This window comes from Atractosteus spatula, chromosome 28 (genome assembly GCF_055471065.1).
Source record: "Atractosteus spatula isolate fAtrSpa1 chromosome 28, fAtrSpa1.hap1, whole genome shotgun sequence".
In the NCBI taxonomy this organism is placed as follows: Eukaryota; Metazoa; Chordata; class Actinopteri; order Semionotiformes; family Lepisosteidae; genus Atractosteus; species Atractosteus spatula.
The window spans coordinates 10391730-10407498 of record NC_142733.1 but is presented as its reverse complement, the minus strand read 5'-3'; the positions used below and the strand labels follow the sequence as shown (position 1 = coordinate 10407498).

Sequence of the window (15769 nt, the reverse complement as noted above, 5' to 3'; positions counted from 1 at the left end):
CCCCAAAGCGGAAGCGACAGCCGGTCTCCAGGGGAACGAGTGATTGACAGGATGGCTAACCAACCACCGAGTTTCTTCTGCTCAGCCCGGTAGTAGCGTGGTTGAGTCTGAGCAGACACCATTCTGACCCGGAGCTCTTCAGCGGAGTATTTGCAGGGCGAATTTACTTCATCCTTGTGTACTATGGCCCCGACAGGTGAGTTATTAAACCTTTTTTTTTTTGTCAACCTACGTCCCCATAAGTACCCACAGTTTAAATTTCTTCGATGAGCTCCTCTCATTTGCAAGATGAATTGCTTTTTGTATACTGGGTGCTGCTCAGAAATCGGACCGTACTATGTTACTTTACGGGGGGTTACGTAATTAAAACGTTAAAATGTATTTTTTTTTCTGGAGTGCAGTTTTTCTTCAAATAACTTCAGTATTTTCCACTGAAAAGTCCGGCAAAGGCGGCGTGTGTCTAGCTGGGATAACGTGCTCAGTCATTTGCTCTCGCAAAGTGCAGCCGTGAACTGAAGGCACCCCTCCCAGACAGTCTGTTTACACGAGTTTCGCTGCGGGCAGTCCCAGCTCCCCGCTCTCCCGAGCAGATAAGAGGGAATCGCGTTTAGGTGTTTGATTACAAGAGTAACACGGGAGTCAACTTGAGGAGACAAGCTATAGGTTCGAGTAGTTGGTAGATTTCCTTCTTTTCGAGGTGGATTTGTTTTGAAAGAAGAATTTCCCAAAACTTCAGTCCGTGGTCGTGGATGAAACTCGCTTGCCCCCCTAATCGTCGGCTCGAGTAATCTTTTCGCGGATGTCGCTGTGTCAGTGTATCTGTTATTAACTGTCAGTGTCAGGTGGACGTGATTTAAGAGTGGTGATTTAGGTGACACTCCGAACCTAAGCTACGAAGAAGCTCTACACAGATTGTCTTGCAAAAAAGGGACCCATATATTCAATTGCATCAGTCACGTATTTTTCTGTAGCCACCTGCACTACAGTACAGTATAACAAAATTATATCCAGAAAGGAGTTACTCGAAAAACTGACATTCAGTAGATCTGAAACTCCGTTTGCTTATGTAGTGTTTGAAACTATTAAACATTTTCCATAATTGCAAAAACAGATAATAATAAATTAGTGTTATTTTGAACAGTTAAAAACACCACCTGTATAATGTCCCTCTAAGAGAGTTCAGGCATGTTCTTTATTTTGAAAGGAATTTCTCTGGGTGTCAGTCAGTCAGCATTCTCCTCTCCGGTCACACAAAGGGACATGTGCTCTGGGTGGTTATCATTGGGCTTTTGGAGTGCCCTCTGTAAACCTCTCCTGGCACTAAGAAAATTTTAATTTAAGCTACTGTTGATGGTTAAATATGGTTCTCCAGTAGCCTGAGCTTGTGAACAAAACATTTAGCAATCGTGTTTTAACGTTGTCTCACAAAAGAGATGACGGGTTGTTAGCCAACCTGTAGACTTCAGCATCTCACACAACTTCAGGGCTGTTTGTGTTGGTGAGGATTGATTACCCATGTCACACTTCACTTCTGGTAAGCATCATAGATAAGGAGCACATCGCAGACATGAGCCACTGTATGTCACCCTGTACAATTTCAGTGCCACAGCTTTAATTGTTTTGTTTTCCAGAATTTCCTGAAAGTTTTAATATTTTTTTCTGCATAAAAAGGAGTTGTGTTGTGTGCTTTTAAATTTTGTCTCGTGCGATTTTTGTCATTGGGGGCCACAGCCTTTGCCCATTTAGCCCATCCAGAAGTGATTTTGTTGCCTGCAGTAGCCACGCACACGCTAGTTCTGTGAACAGTGCTCATCATCCCAAGCAGCTGCAGTTGGAGTTTGTAACTGTTCTGTTGGAACAGGTCAAAGGTCATATCAGAGGTGACACACCATGCCCCCATAATAAACCCGGAGTGCATCAGACAAAGGTACAGTTGTGCAGGTTTCAGCATTTTACTGTACAAATAAAACACGTCAGCAGGTTATCAAAAGACATGGGATGATTACTGGTGCACTGTCTATTTGGCTGCAGCAGAGTGGGGGAGGAAGAGTTTATCATCGAGCACACGTTCGGACGTATCCGAGCCCAAGAAACAACCATGACAGTCAGGAGTCTGAAATACTTCTTGAAGAGAGGACCACGCCGGTACACTGCACTGCTCCACCTAGCTGGAGCGAATTGTTTTGTCGCAGCTCGTAGGCAAGAAGGGGAAACACTGTAAACCCCCCCCCAGTGCCCCTGTCCGCAAGCGTCCAGCTGCCCTGACGTTGTCCTGACCCTGCGGCAGCGTTGGCCAGCGCGGTGCAGGGCCTGACCATCCCCCACCCCCGCAGGTGAGGTCGTGATCGCCAGCGCCCCGCGGGTCTGCGCCGAGAACCGCCTGCGCTGGGACCTGAGCCCCGAGCAGATCCGGCAGCTGGCTGATGAGCTGATCGAGAGGACCAAGCGCGTGTACGACGCCGTGGGGGCCCTGGAGCTGGAGGCCGTCACCTACGACAACGCCCTGAAAGCGCTGGCCGACGTGGAGGTGGAGTACACAGGTAAGGACGCGTCCTCCTGTGTTTCCGCTCGTGGCGGCACATGGACACGTGGGCTGGTTTTCCGTTCAGAACGTGAGCTCACCTCCCCGGTCCTCGGTCCTGGTCCTGGAGAGCCACGCTTCGGCTGGTTTGGAGAAACAGTTTGAATCATGCCTCCCTGAGCCAATAATGGATTCAGTTAGGTCACTAATTGGTCTTTAAAAATGAAAATCCGTGTGTCTCTAAAGCTGTGTCCTCACTCCAGGTCCAGATACCAGGATATCCGGATAAGGGATTTGGAAAGGGAATTGTAAGCTGGTATTGTTAACTCTTGAAGGTTCCTCACGTGAATCTAAACGGAAGGAACAGATGATGACCTAGGATCTGAACAACCTTAAAGGAGTAAACAAATCTCATGCCATTTGGTACAAAATTCCTTAAAAATACCTTCACTCTTACAAGTGCTGAGAAAAACCAACTACGTCTTGCTGAAGTAGGTTAGTTGCCTGCCCATGACGGTTTTAAAGTGTATTAAATGTATGCTGCCATGACATGCAGTAATTACAAGCACTGAAGTCATAAATATCAGTGAAAGGGATAAATGGCATCAGATTTTTTAAATTTGTTTGCAGATTTCTATAGCGACTTTACTTGACTAAAATAAAAACGCTTGTTTGCATAAGCAGATAAGTCCAGATAAGCCCACAGCAACATCACTTAACACACAGGCCACTACAGAGCCTTTGTTAAAGGACTGAGCTGGCAGGAATGCAGCAGGCAATGGTATAGAGTGCTCAGCATTTTCTACATAAAGAGTAGCTGACACTTTGCCTGTGTTTGACAACATATTGTATATAGGTATTGTTAAAGGAACTGGGAAGTACATACATTTTTTTCTGAGGTTTTGATTGTTTGGAGGCCTGGCGTAAATCTGTAGTGGGGGGGGGGGGCTGCAGCTTTGTCAGAATCTCCTTTGTCCAAGTGCTGACATTCCCCTTTTTTGTTAGGTTATTCCTGCTGAAAAGAGAAGACAGGAAACACAACGCTCCACAGCCGAAACGTGTTTCCTTTCTTCTCTTTCATATAAACCTTTACTTGTTCCTTTGTGGTTTATTATGCATGAAGTCTTCATTTGTCCAATTAGCCCGAAGGTGGCGTCCTAAGGATTGAACTTGTAACCTGTTTCTTTTTCAGTGCAGAGGAACGTGCTTGACTTCCCCCAGCATGTGTCCTCCAACAAGGAGGTGCGGGAGGCCAGTACCGAAGCCGACAAGAAGCTGTCGGAGTTCGACGTGGAGATGAGCATGAGGGAGGACGTCTACAGGAGGATCGTGGCTCTGCAGGTGAGGGCCCCGAGCTGCCGCCTGGCTTCTGCCGCACAGGTGGGCGACGAGCAAGGCAGACGGGTGTTGGGGAGAGACCCCAGTGAGCAGAAGAGATGAGGTGACACCCCTTGATTCCATTTGCTAGACGGAACCATTCCATCTGACGTTGTGCTCTGTCGCGGGTCGGTTCGTTCGCTTAGCAGTGAAATACAGCAGGCAGGGGAGTGTGCAGGCCTCTCCACTCAACGAGGATTCATCTCGGCTTTATTAAGAAATGGACATCGGGCAGGGGGTCAGGTTAGTTGCTGATATTAGAGACACTAAGCTGCAACTGTGAATCGCCAGTAAGCTTCGGATACCTGTGAGATTTATGCATGTGATATAATATGCAGTTGTCATTCTGTGGGAGATCATCTTCATACGAACATTCGAGGGGCTATGGCCAAGGTTGCAGTCCCCATACGCCCCTCATCTGGGAGCAGAAATGTCTGGTGCAAAAGGTCGCAGCTAGTCCTCTGTAGATCCCTGTATGATTCACTTTCAGCCATCCAGGCAGCAATCTCATTGTGTCCCCGTAGGAGGTTTTTCCCAGGCAGCATAGACACTTGGAAGTGAAGCAACTGCCCTGAGCTCATTATTTCGTCTCTGAGCTCTGTCCCTGGGGAGAAGGCCATTAGTATCAAATTATGCAGGAAGTTTACAAGCATCCCATAATGAGAAGAATAAGTGTAAATGGTTGAGATTGATTGTAATGGGTGCTCTGTCTCGGGTAAAGATGTGTGTTTGAATGAGGCTGAGTTCTTCTTGTGAAGAGAATATTGGAAGATCTATCACTTAGAGGCACAATTGTTCTTCCTTTTTTTACCAAGTAACTGATTTGTGAAATTCTCATTTCCAATGACAACCAGCAGCGTGGTTTTACAGCAGGCTGTTTGCTAGAGTGATCAGAGTCGAGTGCTTTGCTCATGGGTGCTACAGCAGACTCCCCAGCAGATCTGAACCCATGACCCCTGGTGTGGAGTCCAGAACTCTGCGCTGCTGCAAGCAAAGAGAGATGAACGACTTCAGCAGGCCCTTCTTGCTCGTTTACAGGAGAAGCTAGATGCAGACAGCCTGCGCCCTGAAGCCAAAAGGTACATGGAGAGACTGATTAAGCTGGGGAAGAGGAATGGCCTCCATCTGCCCAAAGAGACGCAGGAGGTAAGTCATCAGTGTGCACCGTTACACCTCCCATACACCTCCCATACACCTCCCATACACCTCTTTCCTCGCATTTCTTAAAGGCAAAAAGATATTACTTATCCAAATCAGCACCTGTTCCTCTACAAGGCTTGACCGGTCTCTCCTAAAAATGAGATAGGACATCTTTTTGTAATTTTTTCAGGAAATTAAGAAAATCAAGAAGAAATTGAGCAACTTGTGTATCGATTTCAACAAGCACCTGAATGAGGATACCACCAGCCTCTCCTTCAGCAGAGAGGAGCTGGGTAAGACTGTCTCTGGACTGGACTGCATCTGTTTAGCACTCTTATTCTACAGATTAGGCTGCTGGTCTGCTTGACGTGCGTGAAATAATTATTTTTAGTCTTTGTTTTCATATGGTGCTACTGCAGTAGTAAAAATAGCTGCTGTAAGAGGTGTTGGTAGGTTGGCGCTCTTCCTCTGGAGCAGAACTTCTCCAGATTTTGATTGTGCAATACGCCTTGATTACTCTTCTCCCAGTGGGACTCCCTGAAGACTTCCTCAGCTCCCTGGAGACAGACGAGGATGGCAAGCTAAAGGTCACTCTGAAGTACCCTCACTACTTCCCTACCATGAAGAAGTGCCACGTCCCCGAGACCAGACAGAAAATGGAGGAGGCCTTCAACTCCCGATGCAAAGAGGTCATGCTCCTTCCTCAGCCCGAACTCACTCCCAGAGCCCTGCTGTGTTGAAATGGACATTGAAAAGTTGTGCCATTGACTCCCACAAGATCTCTGTGCCCCTGGCATTAACGCCAGAGCGTCTCTAACCATGTTTGTCTGCTCCATTGTGTGCTAGGTGTTGTCTTAATCAGTGTAGTTTACTTCAGCATCAGTAGAATAGCAAAAAAGTATAGTCTGTGGATTCCTTCAAAATGAAATCAGAGTTTACTAAAATAAAAGAAAGGCAAACACTCTGAAATGAGAATCTGGAGCCTTCCTGGGACAGGATTGATGTCCAGCAGAGCTATTGGCTCTGCTTGTCCTGAGCGGCCCTGCTGAGGAATGTCCCGTCTCCCCCTGCAGGAGAACTCGGAGATCCTGAAGGAGCTGGTGGAGCTGCGGGCCCAGAAATGCGCCCTCCTGGGGTTCTTCAACCACGCTGACTTCGTCCTGGAGATGAACATGGCCAAGTCCAGCAAACAAGTGGCTGTGTTCCTGGGTACCCAACCTCTTTGTCTAGAACTTCACAAAGCCTCATTGGCCTTAGGCCAGAAAGTGGGAGTCGAGTGAGATGAGTGACATGAACAGTAGATAAAAATGGCCCTCTCTCTGTCTGCATCGGTGTTTCTACTGCTGCTGGAACTGGCAGAGCATCGGTACACATAGGAACATAGATATGACTGCTTGTTGTTTGCAATTTTTTTCATCTCACCTAAATTCCAGATTGGCAGACCCACCATAAATGCATTCTGGGACAGTGCACAAAAAACTTTGAGAAAGCTAAAGTATCAGAGGCTGTTTGGCTCATCATTTGGTTGGTAGTAGGTCGTCATTGATTTCAAGATCTCATACAGCTGTTCCTTGAAGGATTCCTGCCTTGTAAGCTTCATCAGCCTGAGTGCGTAACTTGTTACAGACACCTAAAACTCTTTGTGTAATGAAGATACTCTACCTAGTTACTATTAAAATGCACCTTCTCTTAATGTGCACTTGTGTCCGAAAAGTCGTCTTCCACAAAGAGGTCATGAAGGAGCTCGTTCTGCCAGCAGTCCAGTAATTGCTTGGTTTTCTGGTGCAGATGAACTCGCGCAGAAGCTGAAGCCGCTGGGCCAGGAGGAGCGGGCGGTCATCCTTAAACTGAAGGAGAAGGAATGCGAGAAGCGGGGGCCGAAGTTTGATGGTCAAATCCATGCCTGGGACACCCGGTACTACATGACCCAGGTCGAGGAGACCCAGTATGCGGTGGATCAGAACCTCCTGAAGGAGTATTTCCCCATGGAGGTGGTCACCCAGGGTTTGCTGGACATCTACCAGGACCTGCTGGGCCTCAGTTTCCAGCTAGAGGAGGGCGCCCCTGTGTGGCACGAGGACGTCAAGCTGTATACTGTCAAGGACCGCGCTTCTGGTGACATCATTGGCCAGTTCTACCTGGACCTTTTCCCCAGGTGAGCCTTGTGTTTCAACCTAACTTGAGCGTCGTGCAGCAGTGCTGATATTCTTCCTAAAAAAGAAGAATAATCCAGTACCCTCCAACTGGTATTCTAAATGAAAAGGCACGATGGAGTGTTCTTTGGGTTTAAGATGAAACTATACATTTTCAGTCTCTATTGCTTTGAGGTTTAAAATTGTGCCGTGGTTTTGAGAAATTGACTACTTTTCAAAACGGTAAAATTTCCTAATCGATTTTGAATCCACATACTGATAAACGCTCATCTACAATCTACAGAGGTCTGCCCTTTTCTGTAGTAAGTATAGTAGAAGGACCAGTATGTTTTTTCCCCCGGTGGTTTTCCCAAAGGAAGTCTGATCTAGTAGCTCCACGACTGTTTGACCGATGCGTTTGCAGCTGTAAGGCCGCACTCCCAGCGCTAACCTCCCTTGTGTTTGGCAGGGAAGGGAAGTACGGCCACGCGGCCTGTTTCGGCCTGCAGCCAGGCTGCCTGCTCCCTGACGGGACCCGGCAGATCGCGGTGGCCGCCATGGTGGCCAACTTCAGCAAGCCCACCGCCGAGGCCCCTTCGCTGCTGCAGCACGACGAGGTGGAGACCTACTTCCACGAGTTCGGCCATGTCATGCACCAGCTCTGTGCACAGGTGAGGGAGGGCCCTGAGTACTGTGGCGCAACCTGGAGCTTCTGGGGCTTCTGCGCTTGTGTGGGAACGGTATAACAATGAACACGACTGCTTGAGAGAGGTGTAGCTATTTCAGTTAGTTAGGTCTGCATTTTAGATTTAAGGGCTTTTTTCTGCATTATTTACAGTGTTGAAATTAGTGAAAATGACCCCAGTCCAACAGGCTTTATAGACAGCTTTTAAATCAACAATTTGTACAGGCCTGAAACAATTTAAGCCTGATCGATTAAACAGATGTTATGTTCAATTAAGTCATTTAGGGATCGTTTCAAACAAAAATCCTTCATCCCTCAAGGAGCAGTGTTCCCTTCATTATAGAATTACTTGCTTAATTGATCAAGATGGTAAATAAATGTCCTAATCTTGAAACAACAGGGGATTTAGCATGACCTAGAATAATAACTGGATCGCACACTCAATGCCTCGTGCCCCCGCAGACGGAGTTTGCCATGTTCAGCGGCACCCACGTGGAGCGGGACTTCGTGGAGGCGCCCTCTCAGATGCTGGAGAACTGGGTGTGGGAGAAGGAGCCCCTGCAGCGGATGTCCAAGCACTACAAGACCGGCAGCCCCATCCCCGAGGAGCTGCTGGACAAGCTCATCAAGTCTCGCCTGGCCAACACCGGTAACCCCCTGAAGCAAGGCCGTGCGCGGTTTGGGTCCTGTGGCTATTCTGCAAAGAAGAAGTGCAGCGTTATGTACGGGAATGGGTAGTCATCCTGTGCTCAGAGCAAGTCTCGTCCACTGGTGTCCAGATCTGCATTTGTCTCATTTCCCAAACTGATTTGCTTATTCTTTACATAATTTAGAATTCAGAAATTTGGGACGCATACTGATTTTCCATATTGAGCCAGAAATGTAGCCTTAAGAGGACGTGAGGTAGCACAGAGGTGTTGGCAGTCAGCACTGCTACCTCATGGCTCCTGAGTCCTTGGATTTCATTCTGGACTTGGGCTCCTTCTGTGCAGAGTTTGCATGGTGTCTCAACGTCCACACGGGTTTTCTCAGTCTTCTGCGCTTTCCTCCCATGTTGAAAGCGTGTTTAGGTTAAATGGTGACACTAGACTGTCAGTGTAGGTGTCATGCGATGGCTCCTGGACACTGTTGACACTGACACTGTCTTCGCTAGGGAAAACTGCTGTAATTTATAGTCTGACAGATGTGTTGGTCTGTGCTAATATCTCCCTGGATAAGAAAAACTCCAGGCCCTAATTGTGACACAGAGAAATCGAGCTTAGTCAATATTTTTTTGCTGTATAACTCCCTTTATGCTTCACCTTAAAGCCACCCTATAGCGACGAATTACAAATACAGCAGTATGAAACCTGATCCCATCCCAAGTGCGTTAAATAGAGGAATGTTCTGTGTTTGGCTCTAGAGTAAGAGATGTTTCGGTGTGTCTTGACTCTCCATCACTCAGGTCTCTTCAACCTGCGGCAGATCGTTCTGGCCAAGGTGGACCAGGCCCTGCACACCAAGAAGGGCCTCGACCCGGCAGAGGAGTACGCCAGGCTGTGCCGGGACATCCTGGGGGTGCCTGCTTCCTCAGGTATGACAGGCAGGGGCTGGGAAACTGGGCTCAGGAAATGACCGCGAACAGAGCCCCGTGATGGAGTCTTACCGCACCCTTACTGAACCGGCACCTATGTATGACACCACGATAACGAGCTAGAAGAAAACACATTAACATGTACAAAAAAAGGATGTGTGATAAAGCAGACTCCGAGGAAGGAGCAGGAGGTACGACAGGGACGTGCCGGAGTTTGGAGCCCCCAGCTGTTGATGCTGCTGGCTCACCGCAATGTCAATGAGAGACGACCTGCTCCTCCGGGAGGCGCTAACTCCTGTGGGACACAGAAGGGCCTGATGGGTAGCACATTCCAAATGGCCATGAAAGGTGGGCATGCTGGGAGGAGCTCGGCTGTTAACCCTGTCTTCTCCGTCCTTCAGGCACCAACATGCCGGCCACGTTTGGCCACCTGGCCGGAGGCTACGATGCTCAGTACTACGGGTACCTGTGGAGTGAGGTCTTCTCCATGGATATGTTTTATGCCCGCTTCAAACTGGAGGGCATCATGAACCCCAAGGTCAGTACACCTTTATCTGTTAAATATTTCATTTTCCCGAGGAGCTCTGGGGCTCGCTGGTTAAATTGAACTTGTTCATGCTGTGACACTGCGAGGGTCTGAGTCCAGGAGGCCGGTGTTCCGAGCTCTGTTTTCCCTGGAGGTTTTCCTCCATTAGGATCCTGTGTCAAACGGAGCTTTAAAGTGGCCAGGCTAATGGGACACATTAGAGAAAATCCCAAGAATCTTTACTGACCTGGACTGGAGCTGGAAAGGGCACCCAGGCTGGGGGGGGCAGGGGTGAAGGGGAGAGAGTACGGAAGCAACACACTGATGTACCAGCCATGCTCCCTCTACATGTTAGCTGGAGGGCTTGAATTCTGACAAACCTTAAATTGAGTAGCTGAAAAGCATCAAAAACAAACATTAATGTTGGTTGATTGATTTTTTTCACCAGTATTTCCTAATTACTAACATTACCTTTGTTTTCTTTCACAGTGTAAAAACGATTTCCATCATTTCAGTGATGTGTATTGTTTTATTTTTGCACAGAACATTGACTATGAATACATTACTAGTTATTCTCTGGTTAATCTATACAATTTGAGATTTCGACCAACAACGGAAGATTTCCTACCTGTCTTTTGACAGTTCCATGCCTATTTTAAAATTTTGGGCAGATTTTATATTGATAATCACTCATGATAAAAATCATAAGTAAGTTTTTCAATTTTAGACATAGCAGGATTGGTGGAGAAGCCTCATGTTTGGCCAACGTTATTATTGTATTACCCAGCCTATAGCAACTGCATATTTACTAATAAGAGGTTTATTCCATGCTAAAAAGTGAAGAAAGAAAACACAACGTTTCGGCTGTGGAGCCTTCTTCGGGTGTGAGAAAGACAGGGCAGACAGCAAAGATTAAATAGCACCAGAGAACAAAAGCTGGGAGAGGGGAGGAGGTGGGAGCAGGGGAGGCAGAGAGGCCACTTAGGTGGTGCGAAGTGCAGAGAGGTGAAGAGAGGGGTGAAGTCGAATAGAGAAGATCACACCAAAACAAGTCTGTCATTGAGAGAAGGGGGAAGGTGTGAACCAAGTTTCAGGAGAATTTTTGTTTCTGATGTCTTTCTGCTGTGGGAGTTGAGAAACCCTTTTTTGAGAACGCAGACGGAGAGATCAGTGTGATCATGGCCGTCTGAGGTGAAATGAGAAACTATGGGCTTGGAGAAATCTTTAATCTTCACAGCCCTAACATGTTCTCTGAGCCACTTAGACTACTTTTGCATATTTACTATATGTGTTTCTCAGTGTGATTGCCTCTTATTCCAATAGGTGGGCCTGGACTACAGGAACTGCATCTTAAAACCCGGAGGGTCGATGGACGCAGCCGACATGCTACAGAACTTCCTGGGTCGCGAACCGAAACAGGAAGCGTTCCTCTTAAGCAAAGGACTGTCAGTGGAGGTGGAAGCAGGCACGCCCTGCGCCTGCTGACCTCCTCCTCCCCTCTGATGCACCCAGATTAACCCACCCACACCAACCCCAAGCGCTCCTGTGGCCAGTGCAAGAGACTGCAGTCCAGGTGGTTTGAGAGAGACCCTGACCCCCCCCCTCCCCCCCCACCTGACCTTCCCTACTCCCCCCTCGTATGCGGTGTTTAGTTTTTTGAGATGACTTTGGGCTGTTTCAAATAATTTTTTGGGATTGTATTTGAAACCAGTTGAGAATCATGAAAATTGTTCAAAATATTACTCACAGTGTTGGTGTTACTTTGTTGTTTCTCCTTGATGTCCTCATTGTTGAGTCACTAGATATGTGGTTTGAGGTTGCTGTACATCTGACTTAGTAACTACATAACAAGCCAGTCCCACTTCCTCATGTACCACCTGGATGTTGGTACTGCTACACACCCTACACAGTTGTCTGCGGTGAGAAGCTGGTTACTGTAACTTTATTTCACTTAATTAGACCTGTGGCTCGGCCATGATAGTTACTTTTTTGACATGATAAAACCATCTCATTTACAGTGATAACCCTGCTCGTTTAATCTCAACGCAATTAAAATAATGAGCACGCACTTGCGGAGATAAGCATTTTACCATAGTTGAGTGTACCTGAGTAGATATCATCCCCAACCAGTGGAGTCACAAGAACCAAAATCTATCTCATTTGTACATTGAGCTCTTACCCTGTCCATATGCATGAAGGGGGCTGTGTAGAATGGATTTAGAGTTAATCTGGAACTTGACGCAGTAGCATAGCTTTCATTTATGTAGCACTTGTCAGCTCGGGAATCCCAGAGCACTAAAGCAACAATGGATTTGCTTCATTGCCCACTGAAATGCTGCTCCCTCTAGGCTGAGACTGCAGTTCATTTAACTTCATTAGCTTGCTACACAGCGAGCATGAGGGAGCAGGACCTGCTTGCTTTCATACCACTGTTCAAATCTGTTGGGGCTGGAGGACACATTATATTGACGTGTATGTAATTTTTGTGGAGTTTACAATGAACATTCGGGAGGGATGACCGTAGCCAAGTTTAATCAGCCTCAGCTGTCCTAAATCATAAGCATTCCTGATGTCATTTACTCAAACAAAAAAAAAACTGTACAATACTATACACCTCACTTTTCCCCCCTGCATTCATCTCCTGCATCTCTCCTCCACCTGTGCAGCTCCTCCTTGGTCACTCCTCACTCTGCAGGGGGTCCCAGGTGAAAGGTAATTTTACAATGGAATCAGTTTACTAAAGCAAGCAGGTGAGTAAGCAGGGCATACAGGAGTGTCCTACATTGGCACGCTAAAACAACTAAATCTTTTTATCTTGAAATGAGAAAACTGCCAAGGAACAAGAAGTGAAACAATGGGAATTGTTTTTAATTCTGAACAGAAGGCACCATATTACACAACTCATCCTTTGTTTCTTGGCTTTTGAAAATTATGGCTGTTATTGATGGCTGCTCTTGGGAAAAAATGCTGTACTTAAACTACCACCAGACACACCATTTAACAGCTGCATACTTTAATTCAAAATAAAGGTGTGAGGGACAGTTAAACACATGAAAAATACTTTATTGAAAGTTGAATTCATCCCAGGCACCTTAAGAGCTCTCATGTTTGAAAGATGTAGTGGCTAAATTGATCTAGGTCTGAGCGCTGCAGTAAGTCTTTTCTTTCTGTCCTCTGGCCTGTACAGAGAGCTCTCTGCTGGGAGGTCTGGACTGGTACTTACCGAGACAATGCAGGCAGCATTGGCGCACTTGCCTGTAGCTCTGGAGGTAAAGGAATTGGCATATTTGCAAGTCTTTTAAAATTGCAAATGTATGATTTTGTGAATTGTGCTTAAGGATTGAAAGGGTAATTTGTAATATAAATCAGAGGGAAAAATATGTTGTCTGTGCTACAGGTAGACTTGTGTGTGTTTTTAATCGGATATTCTTGTTTTTTTTTATTGTGTGAAACCGTTAAACTGGTTTTAGTCATACAATACTTCTCAGTATTGTCTTTCATCTGTAAATCAACACATTCATTTATAACAAAGGTTGTTTGTGTAGACACGGCAGATTATGTCTGAAAGGAATGGACACCACTAAATTGTGGGCATTACTTTTACCTGATAACCATTTTCTATATAAAATATTTGCTTTTAGGCTAAACAGGACACGTTACAAAGTCTTCAACTTGTATAGTGCGTATGTGGATCGCCGGTTCAGTTCACGAAGTGTCTGAGTGTTGGCACAGCAGGTAAGTGGTGGTCCGGTAGCCGGTTGTTACAAATACAATAGGTGAAAATCGATATAGCCCAGGAGGCCTGCCTCTCCCACATGATTACAGTTAATCCCAGCTCACCAGAACAGCCCCCGGGCCTCGTTTCAGAACAACTAACTACACGGTAAACAGAGGTTGTCTTGGAGAGAGTAATCTCCAAGGATGAAACGTTGAAGAAAAGCTTTGCTCCACTAAGCAGCTTGTAATACCCCCAGATGAAACACTTAAACATGATCTCAGCAGCACTAAACCACTTCTAATAACGTCTCTGCAGCGTTCACCCACGACTCGGCATACACGGTAAAATGACTTGTTTTCTTGCATTTCATGAAATAATAAATTGTATCCCTCAGAAAAATCTTAGATGCCAACACACTGGGCTTTTTAAAGAAGCAGCTGGATAAAATCCTCGAATTGCTTGGCTTTCAGGAACCAAGCCCGTTACATGACATGTTTGGGCTCCTCTCGTTTGTAACGTTTCGCGTTCTTAATCAACACTTAACATTATTTGCTAAATATTATTATAATCAAATGCAAGCTGAATGTAGTCACATGCTAAACCTTGTGCTAGTGATGTACAGTAGCTGCCACCTTAAGTCTTGAAAAAGGTTGTGTTGTGTACTGTGTAATTGTTCAGTTTTAGGTAGGAATATGGCACACGAAATAAATAGGAGAAACGCGAAATCTTAGCTTCGCATCTCCCCAATATTTCTGCCTTTTTTTCTCGACCAGATACTCAGTTCTAGACCTAGTTCTTAGTGTCTCGAATCTAGTCAGCTGTCAAGACGAAAGTGCGCTCTTTTCCAGCCCCGGCATGCCCGAGAACGTGAAACGAGTAAGTCTAACAAGGGGTCAAACTTTTCCTCCCCACCTCAGAGAGGACGGTTCCGATCGCTCCCCGTTCAAGGAATCTGCTGCATTTTGGATAGTAAAATCTGATCGCTTTTCCTTTGCATATCAAAATTTAAATAGTATTTTTTTTGCCAAATAACACTGAAAGGTAAGAACGGACCGTTTTGCCTGTATTGTTTCTTAATTGGTTCTGTTGCTAGCAGGTCATGGACTGCTGTCCTTCAGCATGCCCACGTTTCCATGCTTCAATAACTCTTGCGGTTTTTTTACAGATAGAAATATATTGGTAGAAATTTACCTTCATGTTACAAAAAACAGTTTAATTAAATATTACACTCCTATACAAGCATTACTTCACATTATATGTACTATACCCTAAGTATACAATATGTAGACCTTACCAATTCATTTACCTGTAAGATAACACTGCATTGTACTAAACATGCAAATCCATTCAAATACAATTGCACAGAAATGCACTCTCCAGATAAAATAATTTAAGATTTGTAATCAAAAGGTTATGTAGCCAGAGGTTAAAAACTGGTCCTAAAACACACAGATTTTACTTTGTTAGACATTAGATGTGAGATGTTTGAGGTTAGATGTTAGACATTATATTAATTACCTTAATGAGCCACAAAATTATTTAAGTGGCCTCTGTCTGAGTGTAACAGTAGTGGTTCAGAATAAAAACACCTGTCTCTGTGAGATTCCCTGGGCACATTTAATCATGAAGACTAATGAACTTGCAAAGCAAATCAGAGATCAAGCACAGATCAGGAGATGACAATTCCTATGAGCACGGTCTGCTCAGTCATCGGTAAGTGGAATGTGCATCGTAACACCCAGACATTGCCCAGATCAGGCTGCCCCTGCCCATCAGCGACAGACCAGGGGGAGCTGGAGGGGGGTGTGAGGCCAGTGGCTGGGAAATGGCCTAAGAAACAGCTGATTAAGATCTGGGATCAATTAACTGCAAAACAGAATAAATGAGCTGAGTGGGCTCCTCTTGCCTTTCTCACACTGTTATTATCTGAAACTTACTAAGATAACTGAGATATCTTCAGTTTGCGAATACACTGCAAGTGGAATAGATTTTGAATGAAATATGAAGTTTTCATAATGTATATGCATTTTGTAATTTTACAACAAGGGGCACCATAGGTGGGCAGCATGATGGCGCAGTGCTGGGGCCTGTGTTCAG

The 15769-nt window shown here is 45.8% G+C and overlaps 1 protein-coding gene across 1 annotated transcript; it reads left to right on the top strand.

Moving 5' to 3' along the window:
• Positions 1-78: 78 nt before the first annotated feature.
• thop1 (thimet oligopeptidase 1) lies at positions 79-11691 on the top strand. The gene is made up of 13 exons (XM_088907442.1): positions 79-196; positions 2334-2540; positions 3714-3862; positions 4937-5044; positions 5229-5331; positions 5567-5727; positions 6112-6247; positions 6827-7193; positions 7640-7841; positions 8318-8504; positions 9300-9428; positions 9830-9966; positions 11278-11691. Exons 1-13 carry the CDS (start codon positions 184-186, stop codon positions 11437-11439), a joined length of 2061 nt encoding a protein of 686 aa, XP_088763568.1. The 5' UTR covers positions 79-183; the 3' UTR covers positions 11440-11691.
• Positions 11692-15769: the final 4078 nt, after the last annotated feature.

Excerpts from the sequence above, each read along its gene's own strand:
- thop1 (XM_088907442.1), top strand. Across the intron at positions 5,728-6,111 it reads TCAACTCCCGATGCAAAGAG|GAGAACTCGGAGATCCTGAA; the intron begins GTCATGCTCCTT and ends CTCCCCCTGCAG. Across the intron at positions 7,842-8,317 it reads TGCACCAGCTCTGTGCACAG|ACGGAGTTTGCCATGTTCAG; the intron begins GTGAGGGAGGGC and ends GTGCCCCCGCAG.